The sequence below is a fragment of the Acipenser ruthenus genome, chromosome 22 (genome assembly GCF_902713425.1).
Source record: "Acipenser ruthenus chromosome 22, fAciRut3.2 maternal haplotype, whole genome shotgun sequence".
Lineage (NCBI taxonomy): Eukaryota > Metazoa > Chordata > Actinopteri > Acipenseriformes > Acipenseridae > Acipenser > Acipenser ruthenus.
The window spans coordinates 29125028-29144879 of NC_081210.1; the positions used below are offsets into that span (position 1 = coordinate 29125028).

Below are 19852 nucleotides of genomic sequence, written 5' to 3' on the forward strand. Positions count from 1 at the left end.
ATAGGCTTTCTGTCTCTCTTTCTCTCACTGCTCCACTGTAGAATGGAAAGCCACTGGGTACAGAACAACTATTTATAATCTACAATTAATATAGTAATAGATTTGTATCTCTCTCTCTCTCTCTCTCTCTCTCTCTCTCTCTCTCTCTCTCTCTCTCTCTCTCTCTCTCTCTCTCTCTCTCTCTCTCTCTATATATATATATATATATATATATATATATATACCTGAGAAAGAACCTGTGAATTAAAAATGGATGGGTTTGAAAGAGAGATAGGGGGACAGCTTGTGCACATTTTCCTGGAGAGTAAGAAAAATGTGTTAAAAAAAACATAAAGGGAGGGTGTGGATAGCAGCTGCAGTGTCGATGCCTGATTGCTGGACTCGTGCTGATGAAATCGTCGTCCTGCTTCGTTATAGGGTGCGAGTCTATAGGGAGAAGCTCATTGTAATATTAACCAGGCACAGTCGCACTGTGGCATTATATATAGGCTAATATCTTAGAGAAATCAATGGCAGAATCATTGTGATTCTCTTTACTGAAACACGAGAGGGAATATAGCTATTGGTTAACAAAAAAAAAGAGGAAGGCCCGTATGTGATGGTATTCTGAGCTTCATTTAGCTTTGACGTTATTCCAGTCTGCTGTAGTAAAAGAAGAAATTGTTTATTTAAAAAAAAAGAAATAAAGAAAAAGGTAAGTGCATTATTATTATTATTATTATTATTATTATTATTATTATTATTATTATTATTATTATTATTATTATTTTATTTACCTTTTTATTTATTGGTTCCAAAAGCCGTACATGTGTCTTTCTGGAAAAGAAAGCGGCGTTTAATACATCTTAAAAGACGTTGCTGTTGTTGTTGTTGTTGTTGTTGTTATAACAAAAATGTTAATGTTATAGTAGCGAATAACTGGTTTGACTTGTTGTGCCCAATTTTTATTTTGCCTGTATTCAAAATGAAAAAGATACGTGTTGCCAGCAAATTAAATATATACAATAACACGATGTATTGCTTGAAAAATACTTTTTTAAAACTCAAAATAGAAAACGAGGTCATAATCTACGAATTAAAAAAATGTGTGTGTATATATATATATATATATATATATATATATATATATATATATATATATATATATATATATATATATAAGACAGGTGGCATGCTGTTGTAGTTATGTATATCGGTACCGTTGTTAATATTTCTGTCAATGATAGCCCTTCGTCCCATTTGATGTAATTGCAATTGCTCCACCATCCATTGACCTTATTATTATTATTATTTTATATTAAGATGTTTGGTTGTTTATTATGAGTGTTGGGTGTTTATTCATAATGCAATGGCATACGGGCAGCCTCAAGTGGATTCAATCAAAGGAAAGCAGTGTTGGGTAAATACACCCGAGGTGGCGTGCCCCCGGTGATCTGTGTTAGTTACAACGGTGACAATTTGGGCAATGGACACATAATTAACCCGTACAAACTCGCTATGCTTATTTGAGTTCTTCATTCGTTTGGTTTGCTAGCAAGGTTATATTTCTGATTCCATGAGAAAGTAGTGCTGGGGAGGGCGGGTTTTCTGCGCGACTGGTTTGAGTGGCTCGTAGAATAATGATAGAGAAGCTACACATTATATATATATATATATATATATATATATATATATATATATATATATATATATATATATATATATATATTACACACACACACACATTAAAAAAGGCTAATGAAAAAGTTAAAAAAAAAGCTAGTTTCTTGTCTATATCAAAATTACATTTTTAAAAAAGCAGTTTTAACGTTTATTTATTTGTGTGTTTTATATCGGAGTCACGTTGGATTATTATTAGCAGCGTTATTTAGAATTCTGGGATTCAGGATGGAATTATTCCTTTGTGTATCGAATTGACTGGTTTATTGATTTCATTATGTGTTTTGTAATGATGATTTCCTCCCTACTCATCACAGCCCAGTACTCAAGATGGATGTTTTCATGAAGGGATTTTCCAAGGCTAAAGAAGGGATGGCTGCTGCTGCAGAGAAGACCAAGGAGGGGGTCGCAGTGGCGGCTGAAAAAACAAAGGAGGGGGTCATGTATGTCGGTAAGAGGAAGCAAATGATGTGCATACTTCAGAATAACGGTTAGAATGATATGACTGAAACACCGGTCCAGCGATTTAAGGGGCAGGGCACCGTGGAAAAAGAGAAACAGCCCATTCATTTGTGTCATGAAAATAGGCGGAACCTCACGTGTGCTGCTGTTCTCTCGTTCTTTGCTGTGATTGGCTGAGAGATAATGCATTTCATTAAAGTGGGGCTAGGAGGAGGGTGGTCTGTGGATTTGTGTGTGTGTATATATATATATATATATATATATATATATATATATATATATATATATATATATATATATATGTATATATATATATATATACACCAGGATGATCCCCTGATGCCACTGCAGTAGAATTCTCAATTCGAGTATTGCTGGATAATCTTTCCTTAAGTTTACATGGACAAGAGGACTTCCAGCGCCTCTGCATGTCATCATGTAGAATGCGGTTCCAGGAAATCCAGTCTGTATAGTAGTGTCCAATTTAAAGATGCATGCAAAGTGTTGCAATTTGTGACTTGCTAATATCCCGAAAGAAAAGTGACCTGAAATGTAAGACCAAAAGTAATCCAGTGTTTGAAAACCTGTGCTTGCCAGATGCATGACTTCCCCTCACACATGCGTAAACTTCTGAGCACACCCTCTATGTAAACTTTTGCCTGTTGGTATTGGATTTATCCACTTGTAAAAATCTCCTCCTAAACTCAATGAAGCATTCGGATGAAGAACCATGATGTGTTCTCCAAGCATTTTTGAGATATTTCATTTCTTTTCAAATTGCTATTGGTTCCAATTGCTTGAAACAATACCCCAAGTTCCATTGTATGCATCATAGCTACCCTTCTGCAGGTGCATTAGTGGCAGATATCCACTAGGAGGCGTACATACAAAAAGGAGCTCTATTAGAACCAGATTCATGGCTTAGCACAATCTTGTTTGTTCAGTCCAGCTGTTTTATGCTTTTAAAACACTGTAGCAGAGTCATCTTAATGTGAAACCTAACAATGGGAAAGTGATATTTGAGTTGTTTGTAGGGTCTCCTATAAAACATGGCTCTTAGATAACACAATTATAATACAGTACAGTGTGTTGTAAGTTTCTGGCTGATCCAGTTGGCAGCGTTTCAGAAGATATATATATGCAGTCTAATCAAATGCCCAGAGGAGGAAGCTGTACAGTGAAGTAAGTGCATTGTCCTGGAGTATGGCTGTACATTGCAAATTTGTTTACACACTGTCTAATCAAGTCACATGAGCCAGGTGCGGAGTGAAGACGCCCTAATGGATTTCTGTGTGTTTGTGTACACTGGAAAAAAAACTGAACATGAAAGGCAGCCCATTCTCCAGCGAGAGCCATTTTGAGTGAACAAAAGCAGGGTTATCGATTCAATTCATCTGAATTAAAAATAGGATCAACCCTGGTATTAGATTAACGTTTCTAGATGGAAGAGGCTGGAAGCACACTAGAGAAACACAAGTTCCTGTTCGAGTTTGGACAAAGGGTCCTTGTCTTTTTATGATTTACACGGCGCTCACGTTCGGATACAACACAGTTTAAATGAATGAAATGCCCAGGCTGGATGGAACGATTGTTTATTGGCTTGACTTGCGTCCTACATTATTCCTCAGTCCAGTTGTCAAAGCAGTTATGCTACATAAAAACATAAATACAAAATAGCAGACATTGATGGTGTTTCAACGCAAAGGCTCCATGTGAACCCTTTACAGTAGCTAGAGAGCTGTGGGACGGTAACAGACTCCACAAACCAAGAACAGATTCACTTAAAGGAAAACCTTCAAAAGAAAGAGAGACAGGGTGTGTTTGAATGCAGTTCTCAGTGGAGAGCACAGAGAGACAGGGTGTGTTTGAATGCAGTTCTCAGTGGAGAGCACAGAGAGACAGGGTGTGTTTGAATGCAGTTCTCAGTGGAGAGCACAGAGAGACAGGGTGTGTTTGAATGCAGTTCTCAGTGGAGAGCACAGAGAGACAGGGTGTGTTTGAATGCAGTTCTCACTGGAGAGCACAGAGAGACAGGGTGTGTTTGAATGCAGTTCTCAGTGGAGAGCACAGAGAGACAGGGTGTGTTTGAATGCAGTTCTCAATTACAGTGTGATTTGTTATGGCTTTACGTGTATTTATATTAAGTTTGATTCATGACAGATACAGACTACATTTCTGAAATGGAGAACAGCTAATGTGATCTGCATGTTTTATTTAAAAAAAATACTCTCTTTATATGTTTCTAATACAATTTAGTCTATTTTTGATAACTTAATAAGTCGTGTATAGAGTATCTCATATCACAGTTCGACCAGCTTTGCAGACCTCTCGTCCAAACTGTATGAGATGACATCTCTTAATCAGTAAGAGACACCAAACACACAACGTACAGTATCCACACACAACCTAGAGCCACGTTTGGTGGATATTTAATGTTGTGGTTCTGTTGCAATAGCCAGGGCAAAGACGGAGGACTGTTCAGCATCGTATTTTGCGCCTGTATAAGACTTGGCCCACATTGTGATTATAAGTATCCAATGTGTTCACAGTGTGAGTGCAGTGTAGCTGAGCAACTTCTGTTACGGTGTGCTGGTTACTGTATTGCTTTTACTGCACTTCTACCTCAGGGGGTTTCACGAGGCTGGAATTGAAGATGGCTGAGTAGTATAGGATGCCTTCATTAGCAGTAGTGGAGTTTGGAAGCTGCTCGGTAGCTGTCGCCATGCATTTGTCGGTTAGTGATGTGTAGCATGAAAGAGCCCTGCAGGTGCTGTGACCCAGTCAGCCAGACAGTCTCAGATGCTGGCTACTGGTGCTGGAGAGAGCAGATGCAAGCTGAGCAGAAAAAGGTAAAGCGGGGTGGGGTGGGGTTGTGCGGGGTTGGGCGGGGTGGAGTGGGGTGGGGTTGAGCGGGGCGGGGGTTGGGGTTGAGCGGGGTGGGGTGGGGGTTGGGGTTGGGTTGAGTTGGGTGGGGTTGAGCGTGGTGGGGTGGGCAACGAAGGTCAGAAATGTGTGTCAGAAAATCCATTGTATTTGAATGTTTTTTTTTTCTGTTTATATTTCTGTTTACAGTTTTGTTAATATAGTTACAAAAAAATGTTATTTTTGTCTTCATAGCATCTTGTTAACAAGTCTGCATTTTCACCGTCCTGTAATCTGCTGTTTCTCTGCATAATAACATTACTAAGGCACTTTGCGATCATTTTTGCATGGCAATGGCAATAGTGGCGCTCTTTATCCTAACACAGTTAAAAACACAGCCAGCACCCTGCAGTTATTCATCCCATTCAGATGACTTTAGTGGCTGTTAAAATGCATGTTTTTATGGGTAGACCAATAACAGAGACTTAAATTGTTTAACAAGAAAGCAATTGAAACTGGAACTGCATCAAAAGCTGGTTGTACAGTCCAGTGATGCAATAGTGCAGTTTAACACAAGAATAGGCCACTGCAAATCCTTGGTTATTACTCCAGTGGTAAAGGCTTTGTAACAGTGTTGGATAAGGTATAGTGCAGCTCCCTAGGTTTATGGGGTGGAATAAGTCCTCTTTTCATGGTCTCTAGTTTAACGCTTGTTCAAAGATGAGCTGGAGTAGCTAGTTGGCATGGCTACTCCCCCCCCCCCTTTCTATATGAATGTTAAACCTGAGAGACTGAGCAAGCTCGCTGGGCTTGAGCGAAGTGACAGGAATAAATGCTGTAATTTTCTCTTTTGGGAGCCCTGCTGTTGAAAACCATTTGCTGTGGTCACATGCTTGCAGATTCCAATTAAGTAACCCTTGCAGAGAGCCCTGGCGCATTCTCTATGGTCAAAAAACAGAGTCACAGAAAAGAGATTACTTTACTCATTCACAAATGACCCAATCAGTATATTTAAAGGAACTGTCATTAGGGGAAGTCAAGTCTGGCTTGTTAATTAATGGAGACAGGGTTTCCTTTCATTTGATGGCAGCAGTAAAACAAGTTCAGCTGAAGACACTTGGGTTATACCACTGGGAGCTGGTGCTGCAGATGCATGTTGCATGCTGTGTAATTGGCTTTGCAGTACAGCTTCAACAGATTGTGACCTTTGTGGGTGAGTGAGACTACACATTTAAAAGTGTAATAAATACTGGCAAATACAGTCCCTAGGTTTCTCTGTGACCAAAACTTGATTATCCAAAACTCCTGATTACCCAAACCCATTCACCTGTAATCCATTGATACACATTCATCAAAAGACCCAGTTTGATCCGAACACCCTTTATGTCGCCGGTTTGCATGAACTGTAAATAATTTAGTTGGTGCTACAGCGGGCTCCCTGTTGGTTTTCTTAGTACTCTAAGCCAGTTGTGTGTTTCCATGTGGGGGTGGTTTGGGATACAGTGGATCCTAATGAATGAATGGCATATGTAACCTGTGGGTTTTTTCAGGGTTTTTCTTTGTTATTTTCATTCAAACTGGTAGGTACAGGACACCCCTGTCCAGTACATGTTATAAACAGTTTGATTGAATAGCAGAAAAAGAAACTGGTTTTATGTCCATTCCACTAAGACAGTGCTTAAGGGGAATCATAGAATAAATAAGTGAGATCATTAGAATGAGCAGAAACCATGTTCTTTTGTGTTTAGTGCAACACCCCACAATGTGCCCTAAGCTGGGTTTTGTCAGCATTGCTTTGCATTTGGTGAACAAGCCACTAAAGATGATTTCAGTATCCACATTACCATCGCTTCAGTGTTGCTGACTTTCTGTGTGATCTTTCTCGTTGTCGGTGGAGACATGCTGAGCATTCCACTCCAGACACCTGCTTCATGTATCACATGAGCGAATGGGAAGATGAATAAATCATATGCAAATGATGCTGAAATCTGCTTATTCCACAGGTAGAACAAACCTGTTATGTATGAGTTCATTTGACACCTTCCTCCCTCGTTTATTCCAGATATATGGTGGCTATTTAAGGAGGTAATGGCATATATTTCAGGTAGCTGCAACCATAATGTAGCATGGCCACCTTAATTCACACACATCACTGGTAATTCTACTGACAAAATGTTAGCGTTCTTAATGATAACAGGAAGAAACCTATTAAATGTAAAACAAGACTCTCAGCATTTGCAACTCAATATTCCATGTTCTGAGTTCTGTTTTAAAGGTCATCCTGTTTTTATCTATACAGTAGATCCATCACTTTCAGCTCCAGAGCAGTTAAAATGCAGACATGTAGAAATACTAAAATAAACTACAATTCAGCCTGACTACATTATGCAGTGAATGCCCTTTAACTGCATCTGTTTCTTTCCCATGAGTGGAGGCATGTCCTGGCATTTTCAGTGCAGACACTACTGGAAACATCTGCCCTAGAAACTGTCGCATCACTGTCCCACTCTGCCTGAGTTAACAGTATCACTGTCCCACTCTACCTGTGTTAACAGCATCACTGTCCCACTCTGCCTGAGTTAACAGCATCACTGTCCCACTCTACCTGTGTTAACAGCATCACTGTCCCACTCTACCTGTGTTAACAGCATCACTGTCCTACTCTACCTGTGTTAACAGCATCACTGTCCCACTCTGCCAGCTTCACTATTAACTCAGGTAGAGTAAATAGATAACCTGTATTGCATGTCACATCCAACTGCCTCATTATTTTTGTGCAGTCAAGCAAACTGAGCAGCAGAGCTTAATACAGCCTTCTTAATGGAATGAGCTGCGAAGATAGGCTGAAGGAACCGAATCTGTTTAAAGAACAAAGAAGAATTAAGGGGGACTTGATTGAAGTCTTTAAAATCTGAAAAGGAGTTAACATAGTTAAACCAAACCAAAACTTGAAGTGCGGTACAGAAACCAGGACCCGAGGACACAGTTGGATATTAAGTGGAGAGAGGCTTAGTACAGAGAGGAGGAGACACTTCTGCACATAGAGAGTGGTGAGGGGGTGGAATAGGTTACCTACTTATGTTGCTGAGGCAGAATCACTTGGATCCTCTAAGACCCAACTGGGTGGGGTTTTCAGGGAATTGTGGGAACGCACTGTTACAGTAATCCTCAGTTGTGCTTCGCGTTTCGTTCCCCCACCAAAATCCTTACAAGAAAATATATAAAAACAGTATGTGAGCTGCAAGCTTGTGCACGTACTAATGTTTTCTTACAAGTCCTTGCGCCACACATCAAAACTACAGACCGTTTAGATTCAAGCTGAAACTGGCCATATTGGAAGGCATGCTTTTTACCAGTCAATGCGGGCGGCCCAGGTTTCCAATACTGTTCGCTGTCAGCCAATATTCACCCGCGCTCGATTGTAAACACCAAGTGAAGTCATATAATCAATCTCATCAGGGCACTGTAAAGAGCTTTTAATAGAGGCATCTTCCAAAGGGTAACGCGCTAAGGCCTTGCATTTGATTTGATTAGTGAGAGTGTAATAGCTGGCACACGTCCTAAAAGTAGAGCCAGGAGATTTATACAGTCTGCAGTGCCCCTTCACAGAACCATCCCCGACATCCATTTATGCAAATGCTTCTGCAAAATCTGCGACCTGTGTTTTTGGTTCAGAAGCTTCAGGTTGGCTATAATGAGCAGCATAAGGTTTGATGAGACTCTGGCAAAACACTGTTCATTTCAAGGTTGGCAGACAGGCTCTACATAACAAACTGATTTGAATCAGCCACTGACAGACTGTGCATCCTTGGATAAGTCAGTCCAAGCCAGGGATCAAAGTTTAGAAATTTACAACTGAATAAACTGCATCTCAGAATAACAATCTCTATCTATCTATCTATCTATCTATCTATCTATCTATCTATCTATCTATCTATCTATCTATCTATCTATCTATCTAAACTATGCACAAGACTGGATCAGGTTAACCGCTTTCCTCAGAATCATTAAATTCCTTGATTTGGGTGTGTATTTCACCAGTGCCATGCTGTTATTATAAACTCAGTGCAGTAACAATGTTAAGGTCTGTAGGAAAAACCACACAATTACAGTTAGGCAAGCTTTATAATACCGTTTTATGCATGCATATCTATAAATAGGACAGGCGTTGATAAGCTATTCGATGGGTCTTCGAAAGCTGAGTATTTTGAGTCGGAGACAAAATAATTGCATAAATAAAACATGAGTGTTAGAAATAGACGGTGTTGAGGTCATGTGATTGAATGTGATTTTTATCCCGACTTGTTGATCATTATCTGGTGTTGAATTATGAGCCATGGTTTTTATATGTCATTGATTCACACGCCATGTACAGTATACAGTACACCGATGTACTCTTTTGCCAATATATCTCTAAATATGCATCATGAGTTAATCAGTGGCATGTCATCTGGCTGGATACTGGTTGCTTGTCTGATGATGTGTTGCCCATCCCATTATTACACCCTCTTCTGGCAGTCTCCTTGTGGTAAGTGCTGTTTTCTGTGCTGCCATCCAGCTGGAGACGTTTCAGTCAGCGGTGGTCATGCTGGTTCTGGCTCTGGGAATGATAAAAATGCTCCGATACGACCCCAGCCTTCCTCATTTCAGATTCACAGAGCTCTTTACGCAGCTTCATAGATAGGGAAGCTCGACCTCCATGTGATCATTACTGTTGGGCCACTCTGTTTCATGGGGGAGGGGTGAGGTGTGATGCAGGGAAGATCCAGATAGGTGAATCTAATGCATGGCTTCTTTTCTGGCTGGGGTGGGTACTAATAAAAGGACAGTGCCCCTTTATAATGTGAAACAATTGAGCCGTTCACAGTGTCCAGGTACCCAAGGTATAGAGGCTGCGGCTGCCAGTGGGGTCAGTTCTAGGACAGCAATCAGTAACAGAGGTCTGATTAAAATAGAAATCTATAACATTTTCATTTATGAATTCTCACCTATATTTAGAGAGACAGAGACTGGTTTAGCTGATATGAATAGTAATGCTAAATAAAGGAAATGTGTATAGAGAGTGAGAGCTGAGATAAACTATTGTACACCTGTATAAAATGGCATGATCTTGTCTCGGTGAATCCGACTGGTGCTTCTGTATCACACGGGGTGGAGTCTCTCTGGCAGCCACACAGAGGGGCGGAGTCTGGCAGCCACACAAGGGGTGGAGTCTCTCTGTTTGGTGCTTCTGCGTCACACAGGGGGGCGGAGTCTCTCTGTGTGGTGCTTCGGCGTCACACAGGGGGGCGGAGTCTCTCTGGCAGCCAGGCAGGCTGTGTGGCAGTGACCTCTGCAGCAGTTTGAAGGTGACAGTGAAGGAGCTGGTGAGCCTCCCCCGTTCGTAGTAAATAAAGACCTGACGTCAGACAGCACTGATGGATGCAGGGCACTGGTGTGCTTTAATGTGTGTTTCTGGGTATAGAGGAGAGCTATAGGCTCTGTTTATGTTCTCAGTCTCCCTCTCGGGGTCTGTTTGTTTGCGGACAGATGGGCTTTCCATAAGGTTTTGTTTCTTTCGCAGCTTCTGATTGCAAGGATTTTGTCTCAGAAAAGGAAAAATGAAACCCTCTATTGGGATGCTTCTGCAGTAAAATGTTGTTTAAAAAGAAAAATCTGTATTTCTGTAATGTGTTGTATACATTATCTAGCAACATGAAGCTTGCTGCTACTAACATAGTTATTCAGATATTAAAATTCTGTGCGTAATCTATTCAATGATCAAAGAGGATGTGATTATACATGATAATCCCAAAGCTCCTTATCACCCCTGGACAGGCTTATCCATCTATATATTTTCATTCATTTTAATAAGTGACAATTGAAAATGGTGTGCTTTCTGCAAGCACAGAGTTATCTATGGGTCTAAAATACCTAGATCTCATTTGCAAACCCCCACCCTTACAAACTGCTACAAAAAAACAAAATACTACTGAAGTGTTCTCCTTTCTCCATCTTTCTCCTGTCCACCCTTTTAGAAGTTATCCACAATAAGACAGCCCATCCAGGGCAGTGTGCAGCTACAATGCAGCAACTGTAATTGAATTGTATTATAATTGCACTATAATGGCCGTAGATAGTGCTAGAGCACAGTATGCTACTGCAGTGACGTTCAAAGGACGGTCTGTTACAAGTTGACAAGATAACAAGAACATTTTCAAAGAAGATTTAAGGAACAGCCAGAAAAGAAAAAAAAAACCTGGTAATCGGATGCTTGTGCTACTGTGTGTTTGTGCGTGCGTGTGTGTGTGTGTGTGTGTGTGCGTGCGTGCGTGCGTGCGTGCGTGCGTGCATGTGACCTCCGTTTGCTGATGCAGTCTGTCAGCTTGTGTCTTAATGTGAGCATCACCCCCCCCCCCCCCCTTTCTGTCTTTCAGAGTGGTACGATCTGCTTCATCAGTCACAACTCATCCTAGCCTCTTAAATCTCATTAACATCATCATGGCCAACATTAAACCGGTTCATCTTTTTTTAAAGGGGCAGCCTAGAGATTCTCAGAGCAGGTTTAGCTGTGTACTCTGTCACTTTGAGAGTGTAGATAGTTGTAGGCCATCTGCACTGAAATGGAATGGCTACTTTGCAGAAAAGTCTGGTCCCCTCCTTCAGAGATCTCATTCATCTGGAGCACAGCGAAGATCAATAAACCTTGTCCTGTGGCATGAACAGCCTGGACCACAGCTGCCACCATATGGAGCAAAATGATGCAATGTTATATTGAACCTTATGTTGAGTGTGTTCACTCTGTGTACAGTAAAGAATGCAGGCCACATTTTCAAGCAAAGACAAGGTATAAACTAGATGTGAAAAGATGTATTGTATGTATGCTGACCTGTGTAATGCCCTGGTAAATAACAATTTGAATGAGAATCTTTACTCTCAATCTTTAGATAATTCTGGTTATTTCATCAAGGTGTTATAAAGCCAGCCTTGTGGTTTAATGATTCTCTCATCTGCAAGCCGCGCTGCTGTTGCTGTGTGTTTTAAAATCTCAGAAATCTTGTTAACAGCTTAACAGCAGGCATCAGCAGGTAGTAAATGGACACTTTGACTTATCGATCTTTGGAAACCGCTCGGAGGAATACAGATAACCTGATAACGGCGTCTGTGTGTGTGTGTGTGTGTGTGTGTGTGTGTGTGCGTGCGTGGGTGTGTGTCTCATTACGCAGGAAATGCACATAAATGATGCATGGTGCTTCTGTATTCGAAGTTGTGTTTACTTTAAAAGTAGTGTGACATTTTGATGGGTCACAAAGCAAATGAAAGACTGCTACCCTTGGTTTTACACACTACACTGTAGCTTTCTCACTAATCGAGAGTCCTCTTCTGTTTTCAGGGAGCATGACCAAGGAAGGAGTGGTGCACGGTGTCACTTCCGGTAAGTGGAGATATTTTCTAAAGCAATAGAACCCTGGAGAGAGGTCATTACTGGATCCCTTCCTGATTGGTGGAGGAAAGTTCTCAGTTTATATAATGGACAGCTGCTCATGAGACAGCTACCGCATTCTGAAATATCCATCTCCACCTCCATCTTAGATTACCTTCTTGGTGTGGGGGGGGGGGGGTTACATATGGTTGCTTTCCAAGGAGACAAACTCCACAATTACTGTCTCACAGCTGTGCCCAGCATCACAGCCACAGTGGAGCTGCCTGGGTGTGACAGAGCGTTCCATTTCTTGATGGGGGGGGGTTTCCTTTGATCGCACCCCCGGGGGAGAGAGTCTGATGATTTTGGACTGTGAAAGTATGATGCCAGTGAGGGTTCTTGAGGGTGTAGCTTTGAGGTGAAGCATGTCTGCAGCAGTGGACCTGTGCAAGGACAGGTTTGCAGGTAAAGCAAAAGCTGCACACTGCTAATGTAACAGAACTGGGGGGAGAGCCCTAAAAATACAGATTGCATCATTAAACACTGTCATTTTTTTAATGCAGTGTTAATGCATGTCTTTCATGGGTATTTTTCAGTATTACTGCAAACCTACTGCGTCTTTTTCATAGCGATGAGGCTTTTGCATTTCGATTCTGAGATCTGAATTCATAGTTTCAGCAAATAAGTTTGTTATTTCCTTAAGAACTAGACCCAGGATCAATTTTAAAGACTGCGTTTAGGAATGTTTTCTAAGGCCTGTTTTTTTTTTTTTTTTTTTTGTTAAATGAATTTATAATCATTCCGTTTAATAGCTCATTACCCTCTCTAAAACAGCTGAAAAGAGGTTACTTGGATGTGCCACATAAAATGTAGAGCATACTAAAATAGTCCTTAAACATTATTAAATTAATCAAAGTGTACTTAGGTTTTGTTAATAGGGCCCAAAGCCTTGAAAATGGCCTCTTTTCTTGTTCTGTTCTTTGCTCTTTAATTGAGCTTCTGGTTCTTCCCTGCCAATAGAGCGACTATTGAGTTGTGAGTCATGCAGAGTGCACCAGACACACTCAATTTGCATTAATTTCATGTCGGTGAAACAGTAATTTTGAATATATTGAATACTTATGAATAGCGCATGATTCTCAAGATCATTTCATTACAAGTGTCTGCAGTGGCTTGCATGCATGTCAATGTAGTAAGGGTTTGTCATTATCGCCAATTAGTATCACACTCCCTGTGCTCTCTTACAGTGGCAGAGAAAACAAAGGAGCAGGCCTCCCAGCTAGGGGGCGCTGTTTTCTCTGGAGCAGGTAACATCGCAGCAGCCACAGGCCTGGTAAAGAAGGACGAATTCCCCACTGACATGAAGGTAAGCACAGAGTTAGCCAATTCGGACAGTTGTCTGACGTTTTTAGTGACACACAGCAAGAAACTTCGAGTGAACATGCATTTCAGTGGGATTATCAGACATCCCCTTGTGGCTAACGTCTCCTCCTTTCTGGCAACGTGACCTTGGCAGCTCTCTCTTAAGAAAGTCTACAAGCTCTGCTAATTGATTAGCCTTAATGAATCAGTTAGTGGTAGCCTTTGACAGTGGCAGTGGTTTAGCGTTACTTAGCCCATTATTAAAAGCAGGAAAGTCGAAGCGGCTGTGGCAAGCTGACCGGAGCTATGTTTACAGCTAGACCGAACAAGACCAGACCACTTTAACTAGGGTTTTAAGGACATTACTTGGCAGTATTTTTGTTACTTTTGAATCCAGCTCCCTGTTGTATAAGGCATTGTGCGGTGACAATTCATAAATCATCTCTACAGCTTATGTACTGAATGTGTTCTTCATGGACGCGTAGGAAGGGTTTCAGCCTGGAGAAAATGAGATTTGAGCAGCGTGTGGAGACTAGCAGATAAAACAGAGAGAGTAAGAGCAGAGAGGCTGGGTGAGATTAAAAAAGACTTTTACCAAATCAAGAGCCAGCCAAGCTGTCCCCGCTTAGAGTCCTTCAACTTCATTATTTTCATTTTGTATTTTTGTTTTGTAGTGGTAGTTTTTCAAACTAGTTTAACCTGTACAGCATGCTGAGAAGTTGTTTGAAAGAAGCATTTGGAAACACTGCACTGGCCCGGCACCTCTATGTAATCCAATACCATAATACATTCATATGCCAGCCGTGATAATGATGCACTCAGTGCTTAGGGACCCAGGTTTGTTCATGTCTGACACTGAACCCTGTTCATAATTAGTACAGGAACTTGTCATCTCACCTTAACAAAGATTCACAAGTATGTGTTTTAAACCGTAGGCAAGGTATGAGACCGATCCAGATAGAATTCTGGAACGTAATCAGACTAGAACCTGTCAGTGAAACTCGTCGTTCTCAATGGGACTGATAAAGTAGCTGCACTGGTCTAGTTTATTGCACCATTGCTATGTAGCAACATTGTTAATAACAGAAGTGAAAAGGAAAGTCATGGAGACGTGTGTGGAGCAATAGTTCTGCGTTGCTTCCTCTGTATTTCACAGTCAGATCATAATTCACATATTGGGTTAAGTCTCTGGGTTTTGTACTACATGTACTACACTGTGTAAACACCCTTCACTGTCTTCGATATTTCCTGTAAGTCAGATAGAAGAATAACGAGGCAGCACTGCTGACCTTGGGCACTACAAGCTCCGAGGAAGAGTATTGCCTGCTGCACTTCACCCTCATTAGCACAGGACAGACCTTTCCAAAGGGTTTCTCCCTGCCTTGGTTTCTGGCTGCATGAAATCTCATTAAAACCACCTTCTGGAGCACCAGCCCTCTGCCTAACATGAAATGCTTGTACCCTAATCTGGCAAGCTCTGGGATTCCTAGGGTTACATTCAATGTCAAGGTGACCTAATTGATTTGATTAGCTGAGGTTAAAAATAAAGAAGCCGATAGCCCAAGATACTTTAGCTTTTATTCTCAGAGCTGGTCTGAAAATAGCAGACAAGGAAATGAGGCTCAAGCTCTTCAGAGCTCCCCTGTCAGTGAACGCAGCCTTGCACCAGACACGGGCTCGCAGGATCTCACCTGGAATTAACAGTGACTTGCACTGCACAGGGACCTCGATTCAGAGCCACACTCAAAAGCAAGCAAAAGCGGGACACGCTGCAGTGGAGAACAACCCTACTGCTGCTCAGGAGCTGTGACGCTTTTGATAGGCTTTAGTCAGGGAGACATCTGCAGTTTGCAGAGCCGTTTGTTTTTAAATAATATCACCTGTTTAAGTACCATGCAAAGATGATTAATAGCTCAAATCTGTTAATGTAGAAGTTGGAGATAAGGTTTGTGCTGCAGTGCACTTTTTCTTTTCCTTAATCACGTCTTCTCTCTTGATGACAAATGAGTTTAATTAGAGAGTCTTGTTCTATATGTCTCCGGTCAGATTCGTCTGAATGATTCAGATTCACAATGAAGCACTGTTACGAAGATGATTGTAAGGTGGCCCCAGTGATACCATTGCTTTCCATGCTTGCATATTTGTGTGCAGGGGTTGAGGGGTGCATATCAGAATGATCTACAAAGGGGTAATTTTTTACACTGAACTCCAATAAAGGAATCTCCAATGGTTGCAATACACTTGTGTATCCACCAGATGTCTCTGTTGCTCCATTTAGATGCCATTTGATGTCACGCGCATGACACCTTCATATCTGTCCCATTACGGACCAGGGCGTGGCTTTGTAATCTCTAGCAATTGCCTCGGTGCCAGGGTATTATCACTGACTCACTGTAGGTATCATCTCACAGACCCGCTATCATGATTTATACTACTGGCTGAGCTCTATTATCAGTTCAAAGCAGCTTTATTACAAGACGGTACTCTCAATTACAGTGTTCAATGGGGAGGGCCAAAAACAGGGCTAGCTGTGTTTTAATACCGTAGAGCATTACAGAATGAACAAACCCACATTTTCTTAAAAGAGAACGCTGGTTAATGTTACAATTTATACACATTCATTTGCACCCTGTTTACTTCAAACGCACTTATTACATCCACGCGCTCTATATACAGCTGGGATAGTGACTGCCAGATTCTGGGATTCCTCTCGGCTCTCGTCAATTATCTTATCAGAGGCTGTGTTAGCTCCTGATTAATTGTGTAATTGTGCATTGCCATTTATTTCTCCATTTGATCAAGTTTCCCTTTGTGAGCCTAACAGACCACAAAATATGTCCCTGAGTTAGTATTTGATTGCTCTCCCTATGATTGATGTGTACACCCCCGACCTGCGTGGGGCACTGTTCTGTGTTCTGTTACTGAGCGTGTGTGTGTGTGTGTGTCTCCACAGCCTGAGGAGCTGGGGCAGGAGGCGACAGAGGAGCCCCTGGGAGAGTCACTCCTGGAGCCCGAGAGGGAGACCTACGAAGAGGCCCCACAGGTGAGTCCACTGAGGAAGGGGGTGACTCCCAACTCCTACACCAGGGATGGAAAGAAGACTTGATCAATTCCTGAGTTTAATCAGACACACCTGAACGTGTTACCGATGCACTAATCAAGCTCCTAGTAAAACCTGTAATGGGTGAAACTGCTACTCTTCCATCCCTGTACATGCACACAGGCAGACAACCACAGTGGTGCATTGGCGCTCTGTAGGAGCCACATGTGCTGTACTAGACCAGGGGTGGCCAAAGTTGGCCATTCCAGTCCTGGTCTTTGTTCCAATAATAATAACCCTCCAACCAGACCCTAAAGTAGTTGATTATTTCATTTCACCTGTGAGGAATGGCCCTCCAGCACCTTGATTGGAAATCCTGCACTAAACACAGTTCTTAAAGACTTTCATTACATACCAGGATTCACTTACTGCAAGATACACCAGCTGCTTTTGAGCTGGCTGCTATTGAGTACAGCTTCAAACACGCGCGTGCTCACAAGCAGACAGCAGGCACCTGATCCCTGTTCACAGATGCTCTGTAACCAGCAATTTCTCAGCAACCTTCCTTTCCAAGAATGGATAATAACAGGCTGACTGATCCAAATCAATAGACGAGCAGGGCAGCTGTCCCAGCACACAATGAGCTAGGCAGTGCCGACTGGGCTGTGAGTGGATTAGCAAAGGATTGGCAGAGCGATGGCTTTGGAGTCGGGCTTGATTCCTGTCTCCCGCCCTGACTCCACTGTGTGTAACATACTCAGCGCGTGTCCAGGATTTAAATCGTTTTTAATGTGCTTCAGCAATGGACTGGTAACATGTTCAGCACTCATTCAGCCCTCTTTACCATGGTTAGCTGTTGCCAGACTGTGCTAGGCACAGTACATGGTAAACCGTGTCCACCTCAAACACTTTCCCTTGTCATCAGAACGTCACTATATCACAACCAGCCTTTGTGATACCACCGTGGTTTATCGAATATCTGGCTTAGCAGCCCTGTGCAGATTTCTGTTGTCTGGATATTGTCCTGTATAATTCAGCATACTACGACTAAAAGGGTGTACGTACACATATACACAATGTAAAGTGGAAAGTAAATACTGGTGACGCTTTAAAAATCAACACATATTCTTCATGGGTAGCTACAATGACAGGCATGTTCAGATAAGACAGCAAAGAGTGCCGAGGGAACTCTCCTTTAGCTCTGATAGTACCATCTGAACACAGTGTAGTTTACTAGGTAACTGTAGACATACTGTAGTATACTATGTTATAGCACAGTATACGGACAGTACTTGAGGTTGAAATGGGTCCTCTCTCCCGCATTCTCTTCCTCCTGTTGTTCCACCCCCCACCTCTCTGTGTGTATGCCTCTCTCTCACTGTCCCTCAGCCAGCTGTTACTGAGTGTGTGGGTGTGGGTGTGATGCAAACACCCCAGTGCAATCTGGGAAATGATAAGAGACAGTACAGCCGCTGTGCTTGTCTGTGAACAGAATCCTACTAAAAAAAAAAACAAAAAAACAAACACAGCTCTAACCATGCCACACAGTAACAAGAGCTTAGGACAGCAATAACCACCCCTCTACTCCCTATCCTACAGCTCCCTTCATCCTGCCACATGAGCACAGGTTAGACAGAAATCACTGGGCGTTAGCAGGGGCTGATGGTGGCACTGTCTTGTTAATTCAGGCTCTGCTCTGCAGTGATGCTGTATGCATTTAGCATCTGATATCGCCCTCTTGTGGTATCAGGGGAGAATTACAAGAGTACACAGGACAGCCTGACTTGGGAACATGCAGGTAGACATGTTTTATTAAAAAAAAAAAAACTTTTATAACAACAAGAAAGTAAATGTCCCAGAAGTATCTATGTATAATTCACTCAATGTATCCTTTTTTTCTCTTTTTATCGTTACAGGAAGATTATCAAGAGTATGAACCAGAAGCATAAAGCTGACCGGGTCTCCCAGGCCAGTCCAACCAGCTACAGCACAATACTACTAAAAATACTACTACTACTACTACTAAAAATAATACTGTTAATAATCATAATAATAATAATATCAACACCCCAACCCTCACAGTGACCCCTGGTGCAAAAGAAATATATCTATGAATATGTTCTTCCTTAAAGAAAAAAAGGACAAAATGCTCTTTCTCTAATACATTTGGATCTTCATGTTTTGTGTAATGTGCTTGTTCTAGTAACTGATGTTCAATTGCATTAGCTGGGTCTCATTGCCTTGACTCCCTCCCAATGAAATGAGACCTGCGCTCGCTGTGTGTAAACTAGTGTTGGTGTACATGTGTGTGGTTTAGATGTTTCCTATCTCCTAGTAAAAACAAGAAGAATAACCTCAGAGATGCCGATATACAAACATGACTCCTGTAGAGCTGTACATTGCTTGTATGTGCGGGTTATCTTTTTTATGTACCCCTTTATTTATTTGGTGTTTTCTACATTGTATCTTTACAGATGTTCGTAAAATCATTCCAGTGAAGAATCCTTAGACCAAAAAAAAATAAAATTTACAAAAAAAATATATATATTAATAATATGTGAGTGTGCGTAACGAAACCACGATTCTAATTAAAAAATGGGTGTAAATGTGTCTCACAAGAAATATCGAGTGAAACAGCTGTGTCAACTGAACCTGTGCTTCATGTCAAACGCAGGAGCTAATAAACAGGAAAATGTCTGAGTGTCAAGGAAGGCAAAATATCTGTAAATGAAAGAATAAAGAAAAATGTTGTGTTTTATGCCTGCTTGTGTGCTTTTTTTTTTTTTAAGCCAAATGTTTTCTCGTGTGACGGTTATAGTTAAATACGATATGAGTTTGTTCAGGACACAACACAAGAAATTTGAAAAATGTATGAATTACTATTAATGATCATGTGATAGGAACCACTGGAGTCAAGTCCTCTCAGATTGCGGGTCCCCTGGACCCTCATGTTAGAGCATAGGTATATGTAGGGGAGAAGATGTGGTGGGAGGAATGTATGTCTTCTGATAGAATTAGATACTGCATTGAAGTAAGTAAATGCTTCGTGGATCTGGCCCGAAGAT

General features: G+C 41.5%; 1 protein-coding gene across 1 annotated transcript; it reads left to right on the forward strand.

Moving 5' to 3' along the window:
* The first annotated feature begins 387 nt into the window (after positions 1-387).
* Positions 388-19545, forward strand: LOC131699490 (beta-synuclein-like). Its single transcript, XM_058996425.1, has 6 exons — positions 388-694; positions 1977-2110; positions 12356-12397; positions 13633-13751; positions 16701-16790; positions 18704-19545. Exons 2-6 carry the CDS (start codon positions 1990-1992, stop codon positions 18734-18736), a joined length of 405 nt encoding a protein of 134 aa, XP_058852408.1. The 5' UTR covers positions 388-694; positions 1977-1989; the 3' UTR covers positions 18737-19545.
* The last annotated feature ends 307 nt before the right edge of the window (positions 19546-19852 follow it).

Excerpts from the sequence above, each read along its gene's own strand:
- LOC131699490 (XM_058996425.1), top strand. The coding sequence starts at position 1,990 with ATGGATGTTTTCATGAAGGGATTTTCCAAGGCTAAAGAAGGGATGGCT. Across the intron at positions 2,111-12,355 it reads GGAGGGGGTCATGTATGTCG|GGAGCATGACCAAGGAAGGA; the intron begins GTAAGAGGAAGC and ends TTCTGTTTTCAG. Across the intron at positions 13,752-16,700 it reads AATTCCCCACTGACATGAAG|CCTGAGGAGCTGGGGCAGGA; the intron begins GTAAGCACAGAG and ends GTGTCTCCACAG.